This window comes from Colletotrichum graminicola, assembly GCF_000149035.1.
Source record: "Colletotrichum graminicola M1.001 genomic scaffold supercont1.162, whole genome shotgun sequence".
Lineage (NCBI taxonomy): Eukaryota > Fungi > Ascomycota > Sordariomycetes > Glomerellales > Glomerellaceae > Colletotrichum > Colletotrichum graminicola.
The window spans coordinates 1-19,338 of NW_007361166.1; the positions used below are offsets into that span (position 1 = coordinate 1).

A 19,338-nucleotide genomic window follows, 5' to 3' on the forward strand; every position below is an offset into this window, starting at 1 on the left:
GGTTAACTTACTTAATAAAAGTAATTAAAGTGTTATAGCTAGTTTTTAAATAGTAAGGTTTCTACTAATAGTAAGTAAAAATTAGTACTTAGTTAATAGTATTTATTTTTTTTATTATCTTATTAATTACTTAGTAATTAGTTAAGGCTTAAGGTTATAAAGTAGCTTATATAGCTTCTTATTAATTAAATTACTAAGGTTAGATAGTAAAAGATATTTAAAGAATATATTATAAGTTAATTACTAAAGAGCTATAAGAGTCTATCCTTAAATATATTTAAGTCTATCCTATATATAATTCCTAACTATTCTTTAGATAGTTCTTTTAACTAATAGTTATAAAGTAGAATAAGCACTTACTTAGGTATTTACTAAGCGCTTATTCTACTTATAAATAAGCGCTTATTTTCTATTTTATTTTATACTTATAGTTATATAGCTTATACTATAGTTCTTCTATACTAAGAAGTTATCTATTTATTCCTTATTCTTTATTTATATAAATACTACTACTGCCTACTATCTATCTATTAGGTAAGGTAATATAGCCTATAACTTATTAGGTTATAATAATGTCTATATTATATCTTATATTATTATATTAAATATATTATATAATATAACATATATAATAAGTAGGCGCACTAAATAAGTAAGCGTATTACTAAACTATAACTATCTAACTATCTAACCTTTCCTTTTTATTCCTTTACTAATAATAATAAAATTAACTTATAATAAAGCCTAGGTATAGCTAGCTGTCTAAGTATATAAAAAAGATCTAAAACTTAGTATTTAAGCTATAGTAAAAGATATATAACGTTAGTTATAGTTTAGTATATATTAATTAAAAGGTATACTATTATAGTATAATATTATACCTAACTTATAGAATTTAATAAAACTTAAAGAGAGGAAGCTAGTTAAGTTTATTCTTAACCTAGATTCCTAATTATTTCCTCTCTACTTTAGTAGTATTAAAGAAATAGCTAATTAACTACTTACTAACTATAACGCGCCTCTAGTTAGTAAGCACTAGGCCTTAAACTTTATTAAATAAATACTAAAGCTCTAAATACGTTTTTCTTATAAGTATAACTATAAGAGGGCTTAATATAAAGATTTAGATATAATAAATATATAGTTTTACTTTATAGTAAATATAATTATAAAATATAGTATTATAAAGTCTAATATTTATAATTTTAATAAGACTAGCTTTATAATAAGCTAAATTATATCTAGAATAGTTATTATAAGCTCTAAAAGATATTTAAATATAAAAATAGTATAGCCTAAAAATTAAAAATAAGTTATAGCTATTTAGGCTATTAGTTTATTTAGTTATAGTATCTTACTATATATTATTATTAAAAGTAAAAATCTTTTTTTTACTTAGTATATAAAATCTAGTCTCTTACTTAATTAGGTTATTATAACGTCTAAAAATAAATAAATAATAAATAGTAAAGGCCTAAATTAGCTTTAGTACTTTAATTAATATTTAAAGTTATATATAAAAAAGAAATATTACTTTTTTATTATTAATAAGTATAAAAGTTACTATTTTATAAACTTTAAGTTATATTATAAAAAAAATAATATTATTACTTTTTATATACTACTTTATTTATTTTATTTACTTTAGCCTTTAGATATTAAGTGCTTTAAGTCTTTAAAGCTAGTATATAGTTAAGAAATTAAAGATAAGATATAATAAGATAATACTTATATTATAAAAAATAACTTCTTTTTAGTATTTTATAACGCCTTTAAGTAAGCTCTTATAAAAGTAAATATTTAAAGAGGCTTTAAAGGGGTAAGGCTTATCTCTCTAAGTCTAGAAAGTATACTATTAAAGCTAGATATTAAGTTATATACTCTAACACCTCTAGGGTCCCTTCTAATAACACTACTAGCTTAGACTTTCTAGACACTATATAACATAATAAAGATATTTTCTTAAGGAACTCTTATTAAGGATTACTTTATTAATTATTTAGATAGCTCCTTAATATATAGATTAATAGCTACTAAGTATATTTTTAAAAAAGCGTTAGGAATTATATATAAAAATACTTTATTAAAGGCTAAGGTTAAAACGTTTTATAAGAAAAATAACCTACTTAACTAATATAAAAAAGTAAAAAAAACTTATTTAAGGTAAAAAAGAAGTCTTAGTGTAGCTAATATATAAAATATTTAGTTATAGAGAGAGGTAATAAGCTAGATTAAGGAGGAAACGTATTAAAGTAGTAGTTATAAATTAAGGATAAAAATAAGTAAATAGTAGTATAGTACTTATAAGAACACTAGATATAATATATAAATATACTAGTTTAATAAAGAAATATCTAAAGAATAGGATTCTAAGTAGTTTAAATTAATTTTATTATTTTATAGTTACTTTTTAGTTATATTTATAAGGTAGCTATAATTAGGTAGCACGCTTACTTATCTAGTGCGCTTACTTATTATATATATTAAGTATAATATAAATATAATATAAATATAATATAAATATAACTATTATATTATATTATATTATATTATATTTATATTATATTTTTATATTATATTATATTTTATATTTTCCTTTAACTCTCTAAGAACTTAGTGTGATTTTGCTTAGCCTGACTTTAGGGGTGGCCTGAGTTATAGGGTGGGATCTTAGTTATTAAGAGACTAATCCTAGTCCTAGCTTGTATGTAGAGCCTTGCTTGCAACGTGCTTACATAGTTCTGTAATGCTGCGGTCCTTTAAGATCTCAAAGACAGGCACCTCGACGTGCAGCTGTTTCATGAACCAATAACGCACCTCGACCGCGATGAGTGAGTCCACGCCTATAATATACGCCGGTTTTCCGACGTCCATGTCGTCGCTAGACACGGACAGCGACTTGGCTAGCTTCTGCACTAGGCCTGCCCTCACAATCTCAGTTGCTGTCTCTAGGTCAGGCGCCACCTTAATAGCAGCAAGCCGATCAACCTCGTCGACCGGGCTGTCCTTCCGTGCCTTGCTGTCGTCAGCCGTGTCGCTGTCCGTCTCGCCGATCCTCCGGAGGTTGCTGAACATGGGCTTGTGAATCCAGTCCAGCAAGCCTTCCCGCGTCAGACGAGCCAGCTCCGCGGGGCTCTCGACCATGCTCACGACCTGCGCGGCCCCAAAAGCGTTGCAGTCGTAGCTCGGGTCGCACGCCATGTCCATCAACGCCATGAGCTGTGCCTGCATGAGGCCGTTGCTGCTGGCTCGCAGGCCCAGCGTGACGGAATCATAGTTTGTAATCGCCCACCCGGCTTCCGCCACGAGCACGAGGTCGATGGAGACGGCCTTGAGATTGCTAGCGACACGGTGCCGCGCCAGGCCGTCCTCAAAGGCGTTGCCCGCCGCGTAGTTGCTCTGCCCGCGGTTTCCCATGACGCCGCAAAAGGACGAAAGGAGGACGAAGAAGTCCATGTCGCGCGGCAGGAGCTCATGTAGGTTCCAAGATCCCGCACACTTGGGATTGAGGGCCTCGCGGAACGCCGACGATGACATGTTAGCGAGCATGTCGTCGCGCAGGGCCATAGCACTCTGGATACAGCCCCTGATGGGAGGCAACTGCTCCCGCGCCTGGGTCAGGACGCTCTCGAGTGACGTACGATCGGAAACGTCGCACGCTGGGGCCAAGATCTTGACACTGGATAACTCTAATTCCTTCAAGAACTTGACTGCCTCTGGTCTATCAGAGGGCCCCCGCGATGATAGCAGCACAAAGTGACGGGCTCCACGAGTGACCATCCACCTAGTGATTTCGCGCCCCAGACCACCCAGCCCACCGCTGATCACGTACGTGGCGTCTGCGTCAAAATTGTACCGCTCCTGTCGCTGTAAAGGCTGATATTCCACCGCGTCGTCGCAGGTGAAGTCGATTACAACCTTTCCCGTGTTCTTTCCTCCTTGGAGGAAGCGCATCGCATCTTCTAATCTCGAAGGCGGGAAGACGTGCAACGGCCTCGGCTCGTGAAGGCTGTGGTTCTCCTCAAAGAGCCGCACGACGTCCTTGAGGATCCTCTTCATCAGAGCCTTGCCCTCCTTATGCACGACGACCAAGTCGACCGCAGCAAAGGTGACATTCTTGTCAAAGGGCCCCATTGGCAGCATGTTGTTGGCAATGATGTCCGCCTTACCAATATCGACAAAACGTCCGAACGGCGCAATGCACTCCCAAGACTGCCGCAGCAGCTCGCCACCCAGGGAATTCAGCAAAACGTCGACGCCGCGCCCGCCGGTGGCGAAGAGGACCTCCTGCGCAAAGCTGTCGTTGCGACTGTTGAAGATGCGGTCGTCCGGCACATCGTACAGCTCCTTGACCAGCTCGCGCTTGCTCTCGCTGCCAACCGTCACAAAGACCTCGGCCCTGCGAAGCTTCGCCAGCTGCACAGCTGCCTGTCCGACGCCGCCGGCGGCCGCGTGGATGAGGACCGTCTCGCCGGCACTCAGCCGCGCGATATAGTCGAGGGAGTAGACCACCGTCGACCACACGGCAGGGATCGCCGCCGCGACGTGAAACGACATGCCTTCAGGCAGCTTCTCCGTCTGTAATTCTGGGCACCGCACAAATGTGCCGTAGCCGCCGCCGTCGGAGCTGCAGTACAGCACGGCGTCTCCAGGTCTAAGCTCGCTACCGCGAGCAACACGAGAAACAACGCCAGCGCCGTCGAAGCCGAAGCTCTTCCCAGGGATCTGCCCGAGAGCGATCATGACATCTTTAAAATTCATGCTCGTGGCCTTCATCTCGATCTCGACCTCGCCGTCCTTCAGCTCACTGCAACCGTTAGGGTCCTCAGCAAAGTATAGCGTGTCGAGCAGGCCAGGTGTTTGGATGCTGCTGCGGAAGCGCGGTTTGCTGCTGGTGCTGGTGCCGCCGTCGGAGTCCTGGCCAAAGCGGTAAGTTCGGGGTTTTCGGGCCCCCCATCGCTCTGACAGGGTGTCCTTCATACCCGGAGCCGGTATGAAGCGAGGGATGCACAGGACGCCGTTCTTCTCCGAGAACTCGGACTCGTTCTCGGCGGTCGGAGACCTAGCGGCTTCGAGCTGGCATAAGACACGGAGCACGTGTTGAACCAGGGGAGCGGCTTCGGATGGGCTTCCGGGACGCGACGCCACGCTGAGGGTGATGAAGCCTTGATCTCCTCTTTCGGAACAGACACTCCTCCCGAACCCAACGGCGGCCTCGGCCCACGGATTCGAGGCCTCTGGGGCCGCTCCGTACGTCAACCAGACCACGAACCTGCTGCCGAGACACAGCGTCTTGATGGAAGAGAAATGCACGTCGCATCCCGATTCCAGAACAGAATGTTCCAAGTCTAGCAGACTGATGACACCTTCCTCCTGGATCTGCTGGGTGTCCAGGGTTGCGGCTTCCCCTATCGCCCAAAGTACGACTACGCCCGTAGTGATTTCTCTTGCAATGTAGTCCTGTAGAGTTTCGGCTATCGATTTCTGCAGGGGCGAGGCTGGGTTAAAGACGATCCGGTACGGGTTCACCCTGACCGGACGTGTAAGTGATGAGATTTCGGGCAAACCCTCTTCATCCGGCCGTGCGCTGACGATGATGGAAACCCGATGGTGCGGCTTCTCCTCGTGGTCACGAAACACCATTTGGACACCGGGAAACCCAGCCTCTCGGAGAACCATGTCCCACTGTGACTCGGTCAGAAGAGGACCCTGGTCCTTATATTCGTCGTCGGTTGACCACCACTGGCCTTCGCGTAGCCACCACCCCGGGAGAAGACCAAAGATGAGACCATCACGAACGTTGTCCAGGTTGACCGCCTCGCCTAGGAGAAGCACACCGCCGGGGCGAAGGAGTCCTTTGACGTAGCGAAGCGTCTGGACCAGATCCCTTGTGGCGTGGAGCACGTTTCCGGCCACGATAACATCATATGTTCCGTCATCGTACCCCTGGCTTGCCGGGGTCTGTTCTAAATCCAACTTCTGGAACTTCATGTGGTCCCCAACAAATGAGAAGCGCTCGCGAGCTTTTTCAAAGAAACCGGCAGATACGTCCGTATAGATATACTCGCCAAAGCTTGCTCGCCATTAGTGGGTGGGATCATCCGATGTGGAACTGGAGAGGGGACTCACCGCACAGGCACCGGAGCACCTCCTTCTTCGCCCGGAGCCAGATAAGGCATGATTCGACCCGTGAAGCTACCTGTGCCAGCGCCAACCTCCAACAGGCGAAGCTTCGGGTTCTTGTGGGCCAGGATGTCGATATATGCTCCCATCTTGCTGTTGTTGGTCGCAAACACGTCGCAATGATAGAACTCTGTTCCGTGTTGGCTGGTTAGCACTCTGCCGCATACTAGCCAATACTATATATTACACAGCCGTCTTGGGGGGGAGGGGGGGGATCAAACTGACCATCAGCGAGATTGCCTTCGAAGATGACTTGCAACGCGTTCTCCGATCCCTTCAAGATCTGGTGCAGGTGCTGGCCGACCTTCTTTGTGAGTCTCTGGGTGGGTTCAGATTCGGCGTCTCTCAAGACGTCCTCCATGTTCAATTGGCCGAGACCGCGGGACTCGAGCGTCCATTGGCTCCGTTGCCGACGTATGCGGCGCATCCATTGAACGTAACGTCCCAGGTGGTCATCGAACTGCAGAGGGGTCGCCTCCCTGTCTATAGAGTCGAGAGCGAGCTCAATGTAATGCAGCGCGATGGCGTCAGCCCGGTCGATCTTTTCCTTGGGAGATGCGCTGCAGCGTGGATCCCGCCGGAAGATGGAAGCGAGATAGCTTTGCGCGTCTTCCGATCTCAATAGGGACAAGTCGGGCTTGTAATCGAGCCCGTACAACCATTGTTTCAACTCAGGACCGGACGCAGCTGTTCCCCCGGAACTGGCAAGACTCGTGATGGCGGTACCGCGCTGGCCCTCGAGGATGACGACGGGCTCCTCGCTTCCCTCCAGCATCACCATCGTCCGGCATTCCGCCTCGCGGAAGGCCCGCATCGTCTCCTGCGTGGCGGCCCGCATCCGGGGGTTCCCCTCAGCGGTTAACAGCTTGTGCGAAATCCAGAGCTTGCGCAGATGGGAAAACATCATGGTAGGCACAGCGTTCCAGCCACCCTGGGACAGGGCCACCATTTGGAGATGACATATCGCGTCGAGAGTAGTCGGGTGGATCACGCAAGGGTCCTCTGCGGCGTACGCCATCTTACTCGCGAAGTCCCGTAGCCGCAACGTTGCCGTCGCGTGTCCGTCTCTGTCGTACGAGATATCGCTGAGGCACTGGAAGTACGGGCCGTAATCAAAGCCCGACAGCTCTGACATGTGTTTGTACAGCTGGCTAGGATGCACCATCAGCCGGCATTTGTCCGCGACCGTCCTCACTTGGCTCGTGAGAGACGCGGCGAGACGAGCGCGGCGAGCCTCAGATCTGGCGACTTGTTCGGCCTCAGTTCCTTGTTGAGGGTCCATCTCTACTTGAATAGCGCCGTGCGCGCACTCGATCCAGTCGTCATTGTTGATGCCAAAGACGCGCCAGTCGTAGCAGAACTGCTGGCTGCCTGTATTGGTCGTCTGTCGGCGCGGTCGCAGCACAATCTTGGCCTCAGAGCCACGCTCCGTGTCATTGGCGTCGACGGACCGGAGGAAACGGACGTTATCTAACCGGTAAGCCCTAATTCGACCATCGGCCGAAGCGGAAGCTAGCTGGCGTGCTGCTTCGATGGCCATCACCAGCATTCCCGAGCCCGGATATAGCGGGGAGCCGTTGAGGGCGTGGTCCAGGATCCAGGGGTTCTCTTGATGTCTGATCAGATGGCGCCAGCTGGCCTCCCCGCTATTCCAATCGCGCTCTCGGACGCCGAGGAGGGCATGCCGACGATGCTGACGCATTGCAAAGTTGCGACTGAGTCGGCTCTCTTCCCACAGCTCCCGAGGCCGGGCGAAAGGATAAGAGGGCAGGTCAAAGACATGCTTGGGTTTGCGACAGGCCCTCATGGCGTCTTGATTGAGCTTGTCTAAGCGCACGGCAAGCCCGGACGCCCAGAGGGTACCAGCGGTCTCCAGTATAGACCGTTCGTCGGCGGCGTCTTTCTTCAGGATGCAGACGTATCGCCACTTGCCCTTGGGGGTCTTTGAGGTGAGCTGAGTCATTGTCTCTTGGATCGGCCGTCGCAAGGCACTTTGTGGTCCCATCTCCACGAAGAACATAGGCACACCCTGGGGTTGATCTTTTACAATGGCCTCCATCGCGTCCGAGAACAGGACAGGCGAGACCAAGTTCTTCACCCAGTATGCAGGCTGGGTCAAGGCCGACATTGTCTCCAGCCTTCCGCCATAAGTTGATGAGTAGAATCTGATGCCGGAAGAACCGTCGCCGAGACCTTTAGTCGTCTCGGAAGTGGGCTTGGAAATATCCCGGATGAGATCATGGTACTCTGCTGCCACGACCTCCATAAAACGGGAATGGTATGCGACCTTGACCGACAACTTGCGTGCAAAGACTTGCGCCTTATCAAGCGCCTCGGCGATGGCGTCGATCTCGGTAACCGGCCCCGACAGAGTAACATTAGAAGGGCTGTTGACACAGGCGACCGACACACCTTGTGAGAGATACCCGCGAACGGCATCTCGACTCAGACCGACTGCCATCATCGTCGTCTTGTCTTGAGTGGCATCGGAAGATACTTTGCCAGATACGACACCCCGGAAGTAGGCAATCATCCATGCCGATTTACGATCTAGGCCTCCCGCGCAGTACGCCGCAGCGACTTCGCCCGACGAATGACCGCACACTGACCGCGGAACGATGCCCCACGACCTCAATAGGTCGACTGCCGCGACTTGTAGAGCCGTGCAAAGGGGCTGCGACAGGTTCGCCTCGTTGATCTTGGAAGACTCCGGGAGCGCACCCAATTCCTCGATAACAGACCAGCCACATCCGAGCGATCGCAGGAACTCGTCGCACTCATGAATACTCCGCCGGAACACCTCGTATCGCATCAGACCAACGCCCATGCGCGCGTACTGGGCGCCCTGGCCGGTGAAAATGAACGTCAGGTTTGGTGTCTTGGACGGAACCGCGTGGTGGGCAGGAGACAGGATATCGACAAGGCCTTTTCGAACTCGGGCTTCTGACGTTACCACAGCAAAGGCACGCCAGGCCATGGCGCTGCGGTGCGATATAGTGTGTGCTACGTCGACCAAGAACACATTGTCGGGCTGGTTGCCGAGATGGGGGGAGTGCGACTCGAGGTATCTCTGCAATGCCATTGCCTGTCGTTGCAGTCCGGCCTCGTCAGCCGCGGCAAACGTCAGCAGCACAGTAGGCATATTATCATCGGCCTCGCTGTCGACAGAGCTGCCGCTGTCTGTTTTACTGGTTTTATTGGTACCATTAGCAGAAAGATGACCGTTTGTGCCGTTTGTATGCCTGGTGGCACCATTGACAGAGACTCCACCGTCGACGAGACCAGCGGAGGCGGTGCAGCCTTTGAGACCGCGCATCCGCAAGTAATTGTAGGCATCGTCTAGCACAACATGAGCATTGGACCCACCGTAACCAAAAGAGCTGACAGATGCGCGACGGAACCCAGGCATTGGCTTCTGCCAGGTCACAGGCCGAGACGGGAAATCGATCCCAGACACGCTGGCCTGGATGGCGGGGTTGGCTTCTTCGAAGTCGGCGATGGGCGGAATGACGCCTCTTTCCAACGCCAGAACCGTCTTGAGCAGACCGGCGAGGCCGCTAGCGCCCTCCAGGTGGCCGATGTTGGACTTGACTGAGCCAACCACCAGGGGCTCGCTCCTCGACGCCGTCTGGAAGACTTGGCTGATGGCAGCTGCCTCCAGGGGGTCTCCAACGGGCGTTCCTGTGCCGTGCGCCTCGACGTAGCCCGTGTCGTCAAGGCTCAGACCCGCTGTCCGGTACGTGCTTCGAATCAGGTCCGCCTGAGCCTGCGAGCTTGGCTGTGTGATGCTTGGCGTGCGGCCGTCCTGGTTGACGCCCGTGGCGCGAATTACAGCGCGAATTGGGTCGCCGTCCTCTATGGCTTTATGGAGGGGCTTAAGCAGCACAAAGGCGTAGCCCTCACCGCGGCCATAGCCATTGCCCTTCTTATCAAAGCTATATGAGCGTCCATCGGGCGAAAGAAAGCCGGCATTGCTAAGGGGGAGGCTCATACATTCCGGCGTGATGTATGTATTCGAGCCGCACACCAAGCTCATGTTCGACTCACCGGCCATAATGCTTTGACATGCCAGATGGACGGCGTATAGGCCGCTGGAGCACGCCGTGTCCACAGTCAGAGACGGTCCTCGCAGGTCAAAGAAGTGACTGATGCGGTTTGAGAGCATGGAGGACCCCGAGGCCGTTGCCTGGTAGCGCGACTGGAAGGCCGGGTCGCGAGCGACGATGGCGTCACTGTCCCGCCCGAAAGATGCGCAGAACACGGATGTTTTCGAGCCCGCCGCACATTCCATTGCGATGCCGGCTGTATATTAATTACATGATCAGTCAGCTTCCGACTCTTTGATAGCAACACGTGGCACTTAAGATCATATCGACATACCGTTCTCGAACGTGTGATATGCTCCCTCAAGTAGGCCGCGTTGTTGGGGATCAAGGATGGAAGCTTCAGCTGGCGACATGTTGAAGAAGGCGGCATCGAAGGCCCGAGGGTCTTCGGCCATAAAATGGGCCTTCCGTACGCGGATCTACATTTGTGAGTCAGAAAGATGACTCAAGATTTCGGATTTGTCCATGTTTTACACGGAAAACGTACACTATCCAGGCGTGCAGGGTCGGGATGATAGAAGGCATCGATATTGAACCGCCCGGCGGGCACCTCACATGACGCGTTGAGCCCATTCTCTAGCATGGCCCAAAAGGCCTGCATTGACGTAGCTTCACCGGGGAACTTGAGGTTCAGACCGATGATAGCTATGGGCTCACTTTGAAGGCTTCTTTGTTCTCCCATTGAGACTGGTGATGTTGCCGGCAGCATTGGATGTAGTTTGTCCGCTCGATGATGTTGAAGTGTTTGATAGCAGAGAGATGAACAAACGAGTTCGCGACGCAAGGCTCAGACTCCACGTCAGCAATCTCTTGGATACTATGCAATTTGGTCCAACGGTTAGATTGACATTCAACGTTTCTCAGCACTGCAATGAACCGATTGCTAGCTTAATACTCTCAGGCAGATGCAGCAGGAAACTGGCGGGTGAAAGTTACTCTCAATATAAGTGGTTAAAGCTGCCCCTCACATTATATACCACCTAGAGAGGTCTCAGCTTACCCATCATATCATAGGAGAGAGCGTACTCGTGATGTTTCGATATTCCAAACCTTAATATAATCCCGGCATCCGCCAAGGGGTGGGGGGCGTGTTAAGACGTCGTAAAAAGTTGTAACCAAACTGGAGCGCCCCCTGCCTGTAATATTTGTTGCTCTCTGTCCCCTGGTATTATAGTCTAGCCGCTTTGCAGGCACCGGCGGGGGTGCATCTTGAGATGGCGGCTGGCCGAGTCATGCATCAACCCATTGCGCCACGACCGACCATTCTCAACAATTAACCGGCATAGGCCCACCTTCCGAATAGTCAAGCGACCGGCATCAGGATTAACCCATTATGTTGCAGGACCCCAAGGACGCTTGCCCGCTCCAGGTACAAGAAAAGCAGCGATTCCGACCATGAATGGCCCGTCATCCAAGGTCACCATTGCCAATCGTAACCTGTCTGATTACAACCAGCAGTCGGTGGACCAGGACACCTGTCGAACGCTATAATAGAGCACAATCTGTCACCTGCATATGCCATATAATAGTTTATATTCCCTGGAAAGGGCCAAGTTCTTTTCACGCTCAGAACTCCAAATACAAACAATCGCTAGCCGCACGGACACAATGACACGGCGCACCTTTGGAAACGCCATCTACTTCCCATTGCTTCTTCATTGGATATACGACACCCTCGTCCTTGACGTCTACTGCCCGCTGGCTTGGGGCTGCTCCAAGAATACCCTTCAGAAACACTACAGCAGGGCCGTCTCAGCAGCTGCCCTCAACAACGCCACTGATCGACCTCGTCTTCTCGACATAGGTGTAGGCACCGGGTACTGGATCTCACACGCGCCACTGGCCCCCAGAAGCAGCGTCCTCCTTGTCGACATCAACGAGAACCCTCTCGCGGAGAGCAAGACGCGCATATGCAAGGCACATCCGACAGTACTAGTGGAGACGGACAAGATTGACGTTTTCGACCTCGGAAGCGCGAAGCCCGTACTGTCGCCGCCTGGCGGTGGCTGCGGACACGGCGATATAAAGTTCAATGTCACCTCTTGTATGCTGTTATTGCATTGTCTGCCTGGTACTGCCGACAGCAAGGGCAGGGCGTTGGCTCGCTTGAGTCATATGCTGAACACGGACGGCGTCCTTGTCGGGGCGACTGTCCTGGGCAGGGGCGTGAAACACAACGTCTTGGGGCGGTTCATCATGTTCTGGCACAACCTTCTAGGTATATTTCACAACTACGACGACGGTGCCAACGACATTGTCGAGCATTTGAAGTCTGCATTTAAGGTCGTCAATTGGCGCATTGAGGGCACTATGCTACTTTTCGAGGCCAGATCACCGAGGTTACAGGATTCGCCTTGAATGGCTGGCTTCATGTGTGGGCCGCGGAAGGCCTCTCAACGAGGAAAAGCGCTGACATGTTCCCCACTATACAAGGTTTGCGGAAATTCGTGTCGAGGATGGTCGGATATCAACAGTGGCCGTATGCGTATAAGAAACAAGTTTTGCAAGAGTATCCGTAGTAAAAGATAAGGGGAGTCCCACGTATTTTGCCTGACATACTTGTACTACTCTGTGTACGTCGCAGCAAAAAAAGAGCTCAATTTGAAGACCTGCTTACATGTAAATACCCTTAGCACTTTAACACACTACAGCACATGAGTAGCGTAGTATTACGACCCAATTGGATTGGGACATCCGGTTGCATCACTATATACAAAGTTAGAGCAGGGGATGAGGTGCATCATTACCAATACGTCTGCTTTGTGGTGCAGTTGGCTGCCCTAAGCTGTCGGCTAAATTCGGCTATACAGGCATAGCTCCTAACTAAAGCGGCTGGAAACGAGGAAGATAAAACCAATCGATTAAGTTGATAATGTTTTCTTAGCTGTTTATAATGTCGTTTTGAAACCCTAGAGCTAATAAAATTTAAGCCGGTTATTGCCCTGTTTGAGCGTAACAGAACGTGGCTGTTACTAGTATGTGCCAGATAAATGAGAAATAATTTTCTATAGTATAATAATTCCTGTCAAAGCAGCATTTGCTTGATGAAAGACAAGTAAGGAATAAAATGACTTGGTCCCAGTTATCCCAGATAGGCTGAGTCGGTTTCTGACTAGCTTATGACTTGCATATCAACCACGCTTCAGCAAAATTAGAAGTTAATCCAACTAAATAATACACAACTAACACTTTCTCTGTACCATTTTAACGCGAACCGAGTAAGGCTGGTACATGTGGACGGACATGACGGCGTACGTGTTATTCACAGCAGCCAGAGTCCGTCCTCTCGCCGCCTCGGCGCTCTCCCCGTCGTTGGGAATGACCTCGACTTTGTGAAATGCTAGGATTGTAGCAAGCGCCGCAACCAAGCCAACCTGTGAGAAGCGTTTGCCGGGACACGCTCGCTTGCCCTCGCTCCAAGGGACGAATGCCCCATCAGGTGGTGGCAGCAGCCGCTCCGTGGCTAGACTGTCGCTAATATCACCAGCAGCCACTGGTGTATCGACCCAGCGACGCGGATCCCACGTCATGGCATTGGGTCCCCATGTGCCCTCGTGCACCTGGACGCCAGGCATGTTGACGTACAGGTTGGTTCCAGATGGGACGTGAATCTCTCCATGACCAACACGAAGCGTCGCCGGCAACGGATTGGTCTTTGGGATGACTATCACTGACGGGTATAGTCGAAGCGTCTCGTTCTGTTTTGAGTGTCAGTGTTGGTATAGTCTTCTATTTCCTCTTTCCCTCCCAGCATTATTAGAGTAGATTTCATTTTTACTCTTTCATAAGAAGAACAGTTCCTTACCACTGCAGCCTGGCACCTTTTCAACCGCGCAAACACACCCAGGAATGCCTCCTCTGATTGCCACCAAATGTCGTCGCCAACGAGGACCTCTTTGATCTCTTGCATCAGCCATTCTTGCACTTCCGGCATGGCGGCCAAGAGATAGAGCATAAAAGTCAGCGTGTGAGCTGAGGATTCGTGTCCCCCGCGCGCATATGTGAAGAGATTGCCGCGGATCTCTGACTCGGACAAGTGGTTATCTGCCTTCGTTTTCGGCTGATCTTGGGATTCCTTGCTCCTCCTGACCATGAAGCTCAACAGGTTTTCGCCCTCCTTTTCCACCTGTCCTTGCGCTAATCTCTCCTGGCACGACGAGATCATTTCGTCGAGATATTCCTGCAGCTCCAAAATTGCCTGGCGAAAGTTCCGAATCCTACTGGGCATACCTGGCATCCCCATCATCCACCATGGTACCAACCGGAGCATTAGAATCCCATTGATGCTACTGTGAAGGCATTCTTTGTAGCTCCTTGAATGTCCCGCCGGAATGGTCGTGTGTGCTGGCTGTTTGAACTCATACTTGACTCCATAGCAGACGTAGGTGAAGACGTGCAAGTAAAGCTCACGTATATCCTCGACTGCGTCGACAATGCGGCCTTGACTGACCTTGGAGTAATACCGGGCCATCTGGCGTGTCTGTCTGATAGTCTCCGCCCAGACTAGCCCGTTGTTTCTGTCATTCAACGTCGCTACGGTGGCCTTGCGGTGGTGCGCCCAATCAGCACCGTCTGACGAAACAACGCTGGTGCCTATTACGTCCATGACCTCTGGTCAAGACAATGAGTTTAGTAAACGAGCGACGGGCATGGCGGATATAAGAATTACTTGGAAATCTGGGAGAGGATAATGTAATACTGACTTGCAAAACTGCCCAACTTGGGGAACTCGTTGGTATACTTTCGCAGAACCTGATTCACTACTGCTTGATCGCGTGTGTGTATTTCAATGCCTCGTGGCGTAACATTTGCGAAGGTATCGCCATGTCGCTTGTGAATTTGACGGTCCCCGTGGGCACGGTCAATCCATGTCCAGTCGAGCGTATTACACCTTGTCCAGTCACCGAGTCCAAACGGAAGCCGCTGAAGAAAAGGCACCACTCGCTTGTTGAAGATAATCCAGGCCGGGTTGAAAGGGCTTATGGGACTGCATACCACCGAGATGCCAAGCTTCTTAGCAACCCGTACGTTTCGAACCAGACAGAAAATAGAATTGACAAGGTACAGCACGGGCAGCACGGCCGCTGCGACAATGACGGAGTTCATCGCGATATCTTGGCTTTATAGCGGTTTTCAATCAAATAGTGAGACAGGTATGCATTCGTCAAAACAGGCCACCCGTATACGTGGCAAAAAGGGCCTCGAAAGCCGCCGGGCAGTACCGGCGGTGAGGTGAGGCAGCCTCGGACTGCATAGTATACCGGGCCGATCGTCTGCCGAGAGGCCTGTATACAGACGAGAGGGGTCTATATACACACACAATGCTAAGAACAGTGACAAAATACGCACATACAGATAATAGCTGGAGGTACATTTAATACGTTTAATTGGTTCACACAGCATTATGACCTGCCGGCAGCCACGGGATTCAGCCGTTAAGAACAGTCAAATCAGTCAAACTGCTAATATCTTAGCTGTAAGCTATACGTTATATCACCTGGCTTTTTACTCTTACTATACAGACCAACAATAACATAGAGCACATTGTTTTACCATGCGCTCAATAGTCTTACTAGATCTTCACTAATTTATAGATGGAGGTAGTGTTGCGTAAAGCTGTTTCGTTAATATGTTCTCAGTTAAATAATCGGGGCGAAAGCGGCGGGGAATCCACCTTGGTGGAAACAGGGTCAGATGACTCTCGAAAAGACACAATGGCTAATGGAAGATAGACATAAGCTTCTGGGTTGCAGGCTCGCGGGACTAGGCCGAATCATGACTCATCTATGTGATAGCTCAGCTGCTGACAGTTGAAGGTACCCAAATACCCGAGAGACTAAACTCGAGCAGAATGTACGAGGGAAGTAGCAGTAAATTGACGTAGGTGATATGCTAATTTCTATTGCGTGGCTGTGGCAGTGGGTTTCTTGCTCAAAGTGGTTAGATACGTCGAATTATTATTGCGCCTACGTCAATTTACTGCTACTCGTACGAGGTTTGCCTAGCCCATGCCTTGGTGATATCGTGCATGTCAGATCTGACTCGCACAGCGTGACCAGCCAAAAAAAGGCAGGGTAGGTAGTATGGATTCACGACATCCAACTGGCGATTAGTCAACCCGATTCCTGGAATGAATCAGGATGTACTTCCGGTAACGATTTGAACTGGGATCTCCATTGTTAAGTGACACAGCGCCTATGACTCCGATAGGTATACAGCTCTTATTTAAGCAGGCCACTGGTTTTCTTGTGATTATGGGCGATGTCATCTACGCTACATGCTAGATACCCTAGTATTTCGGATCCCTTAGCTTTCAGGCCCTGAAGCATACCTTAGAACCGAGCCCAGGCATACCTTCTAACTTAGCAGCTCCGACGATGGAATACCTCCATGTCCTGCTTCGCAATCTGCCGGGTTCATTTGTTCAGAAACTGGCCGTTTCATTACTGTGCCTTGCTATCACACGACACTTGTACTTGGCTGCGCGGGAGGAGACACGAATCAACCAACTCGGTGGCCGTGCGCCCCGATTCAGCTCCATCTTTCCTACAGGTAAGGACGGCCTTTCCCATCTCGTGGTATAAGCTCGTCCGCACATCTTCACAAGGCTCCCTCCATCACCCATCAATCAGGCAAGGGCATACAAGGACTGACAAGGAATCATTAGATGTGCTCTCGGGCTTGCACTTCCTCGCGTCCATCACGTCTCATGCCCTGCGGGATCAGAATCTTAAGTTCATGCACAACGCGTTCCTGCGGGCCGGTCACGGCAAGCAGAATCCGTATACGTTCGAGGTCAGTCTGCTTGGGGAGCGGACGCTGTTTACCAGCGACCCGGATAATATCCGCTCCATGCTGGCCACCCAGTTCGCCGAATTCGGCAAGGGCCCGCGGTTCCGAAAAGATTGGTTTGATCTCATGGGAAACAGCATTTTCAACGTTGACGGTGATGCTTGGTACGAGTCACGCCGGCGCCTTCGGCCCCTGTTCACCCGACAACGTGTCAGCGACCTGGCCTCGTTTGAACGTCACGTCCAGGTGATGCTGCCGATGCTGGCTGGAGGCCGCACGGTGAACGTCAAGGATGTACTGAGTCGGCTGGCCCTTGACGTCTCGGCCGACTTTTCCTTGGGGCGGGATGTCGCCTCGCTGGCACGCCATGATGATGACGGTGTCTTTGTGGCTTTTGAGCGCATCCGACACACGCAATCCCTGGTTGAGCGATTAGCAGCACTCAACTTTGTCGTGCCGCGACGTCAGTTCCGCAAAGACTTGGCCACGCTCGACGGCTTCATGAAGCCGTCCATCGACAAGGCGCTGGCTATGTCGCCCGAAGAGCTGTTCGACATGGACGAAAAGGACCATGGTTACAAGCTCATCCACGCTTGCGTGGCCACGTCCCGCGATCCACGCTATCTGCGCGACGAGATGATGTCGATTCTGATCGCCGGGCGGGATACGACGGCTACCACCATGGCATGGATGTTCTACGAGCTGGCGCGCAACCCGGCGGTCTTGGCCGACCTCCGTAGCGAGATCGAAGCCACGGTCGGTGTCGGTCCCGGGGCGCCCGAGCCGACGTTCCAAGACCTCAAGAGCATGCGATTCTGTACCTGCGTCATCAATGAAACGTTGCGCCTGTACCCTAACGCGCCGTTCAACATCCGCACTGCGCTGAAGGATACAAGCCTGCCGCGCGGGGGCGGGCCAGACGGTAGCGGGCCTGTTGGCGTTCCGGCCGGTACGCAGGTCATCTATTCCACGCACGTCTTGCAGCTCCGCGGCGATTTGAACACATTTGACCTTGCGCCCGTCCACGAGTTTTCCCCTCGGCGGTGGCTGAACTGGGCTCCGAACCCATGGACCTACATCCCTTTCAATGGGGGCCCTCGGATATGCATCGGGCAGCAAATGGCGCTCACAGAGATGGCATACGTCCTCGTACGTGTATTTCAGCGGTACAAGGGCGTGCAGCTCAGGACTGCACCTAAAGATATTCCAGCTTCCGAGCCAGGATGGGTGAGGAGGGCTACCGACGCGGAACCGGTCGAGACATTCGCTCGGTCCCGATTGCGAATGGCGAGTGAAATTACTTTGGCACCCAGAGGAGCTGTCGACCTGTCATTTTCTGAATAAGGTTCCAAGCCCCGGTCTCGGTTGGGTGTCCAACTACCTAAAACAGTCTTCCGCCCCTCTTACGGATCCAAACGTAACCGGGCTATAGTGTGAACTTACACAGTAGTAAATGTTACCTGGCGCCTCCTCATCTAAATGAAAGTTAATACACGACGTTATTACCTACCCGTGCGTCAGATTGGGGTACCCGTGCCCCGCACACGCTGACTAACAGTATTACAGGCAACCTCCACCCGCGTCAGCGGGTGCTCACGAGCCATACGTGTAGACTATCTATTTGTACACTTTAATGCTGTTTAAGCTATAACTTTAACAAAACAACAACCTTAACCATAGTTAAATATAACAAAAATATAGAGGCGTATAGCTAAGAGGTAGTTAAGGCTATTACTAAAAATCTAGCTTTAAAAACAGCTATAGTAGTAAAAGGATTCTAGGTACTATAAATATTACTTTATTAACGTTTTTAAGGTTAAGGTCCTCTTAATAACTAGCCTATTACTAATACTAAGCTAGTAGATAACTAAGAGTATATAGGCTACTTTTATATTACCTACCTTAATTATATAAGTCTTTAAGTATATAAGAAGCTTATAAATAATAGTACTATCTAACTTCTTTTTACTACTTATAATAGTAGATTTAATATACCTATACTAATAGTAGATATTGATTAAGTAGCTTACTTTATTGAATATTATAGATATATTAAAGATAAGGTACTTGATGTATTTGGAACGGTATTTAAAAGTATAAATTTCTTTTAGGTATACTTTAAGAAGCTATAAAATGTTATAATTTAGTAAGTTATAAGCTATATTACTTTCCTTAACAGATAGATAATAAGCAGCAGTAGTATTTATATACATAAGAAATAAGGAACTAATAAATAAATTCTTAAAGTATAAAAAAT

General features: G+C 49.1%; 4 protein-coding genes across 4 annotated transcripts; 2 read left to right on the forward strand and 2 right to left on the reverse strand.

The window, feature by feature from the left end:
• Positions 1–2,697: 2,697 nt before the first annotated feature.
• Positions 2,698–10,998, reverse strand: GLRG_11878 (KR domain-containing protein; the record flags this gene model as incomplete). The annotated part of the gene is made up of 5 exons (XM_008102559.1): positions 2,698–6,073; positions 6,130–6,313; positions 6,409–10,485; positions 10,564–10,708; positions 10,777–10,998. The coding sequence occupies 5 exons, from the start codon at positions 10,996–10,998 to the stop codon at positions 2,698–2,700; spliced, it is 8,004 nt and encodes a 2,667-aa protein (XP_008100750.1).
• An 899-nt stretch (positions 10,999–11,897) lies between these two features.
• Positions 11,898–12,647, forward strand: GLRG_11879 (methyltransferase domain-containing protein; the record flags this gene model as incomplete). Its single annotated transcript, XM_008102560.1, has 1 exon — positions 11,898–12,647. One exon carries the CDS (start codon positions 11,898–11,900, stop codon positions 12,645–12,647), a length of 750 nt encoding a protein of 249 aa, XP_008100751.1.
• An 824-nt stretch (positions 12,648–13,471) lies between these two features.
• GLRG_11880 (cytochrome P450) lies at positions 13,472–15,395 on the reverse strand (the record flags this gene model as incomplete). Its single annotated transcript, XM_008102561.1, has 3 exons — positions 13,472–13,987; positions 14,095–14,900; positions 14,993–15,395. 3 exons carry the CDS (start codon positions 15,393–15,395, stop codon positions 13,472–13,474), a joined length of 1,725 nt encoding a protein of 574 aa, XP_008100752.1.
• Positions 15,396–16,666: 1,271 nt separating this feature from the next.
• Positions 16,667–18,425, forward strand: GLRG_11881 (cytochrome P450; the record flags this gene model as incomplete). Its single annotated transcript, XM_008102562.1, has 2 exons — positions 16,667–16,841; positions 16,957–18,425. 2 exons carry the CDS (start codon positions 16,667–16,669, stop codon positions 18,423–18,425), a joined length of 1,644 nt encoding a protein of 547 aa, XP_008100753.1.
• Between the last annotated feature and the right edge of the window lie 913 nt (positions 18,426–19,338).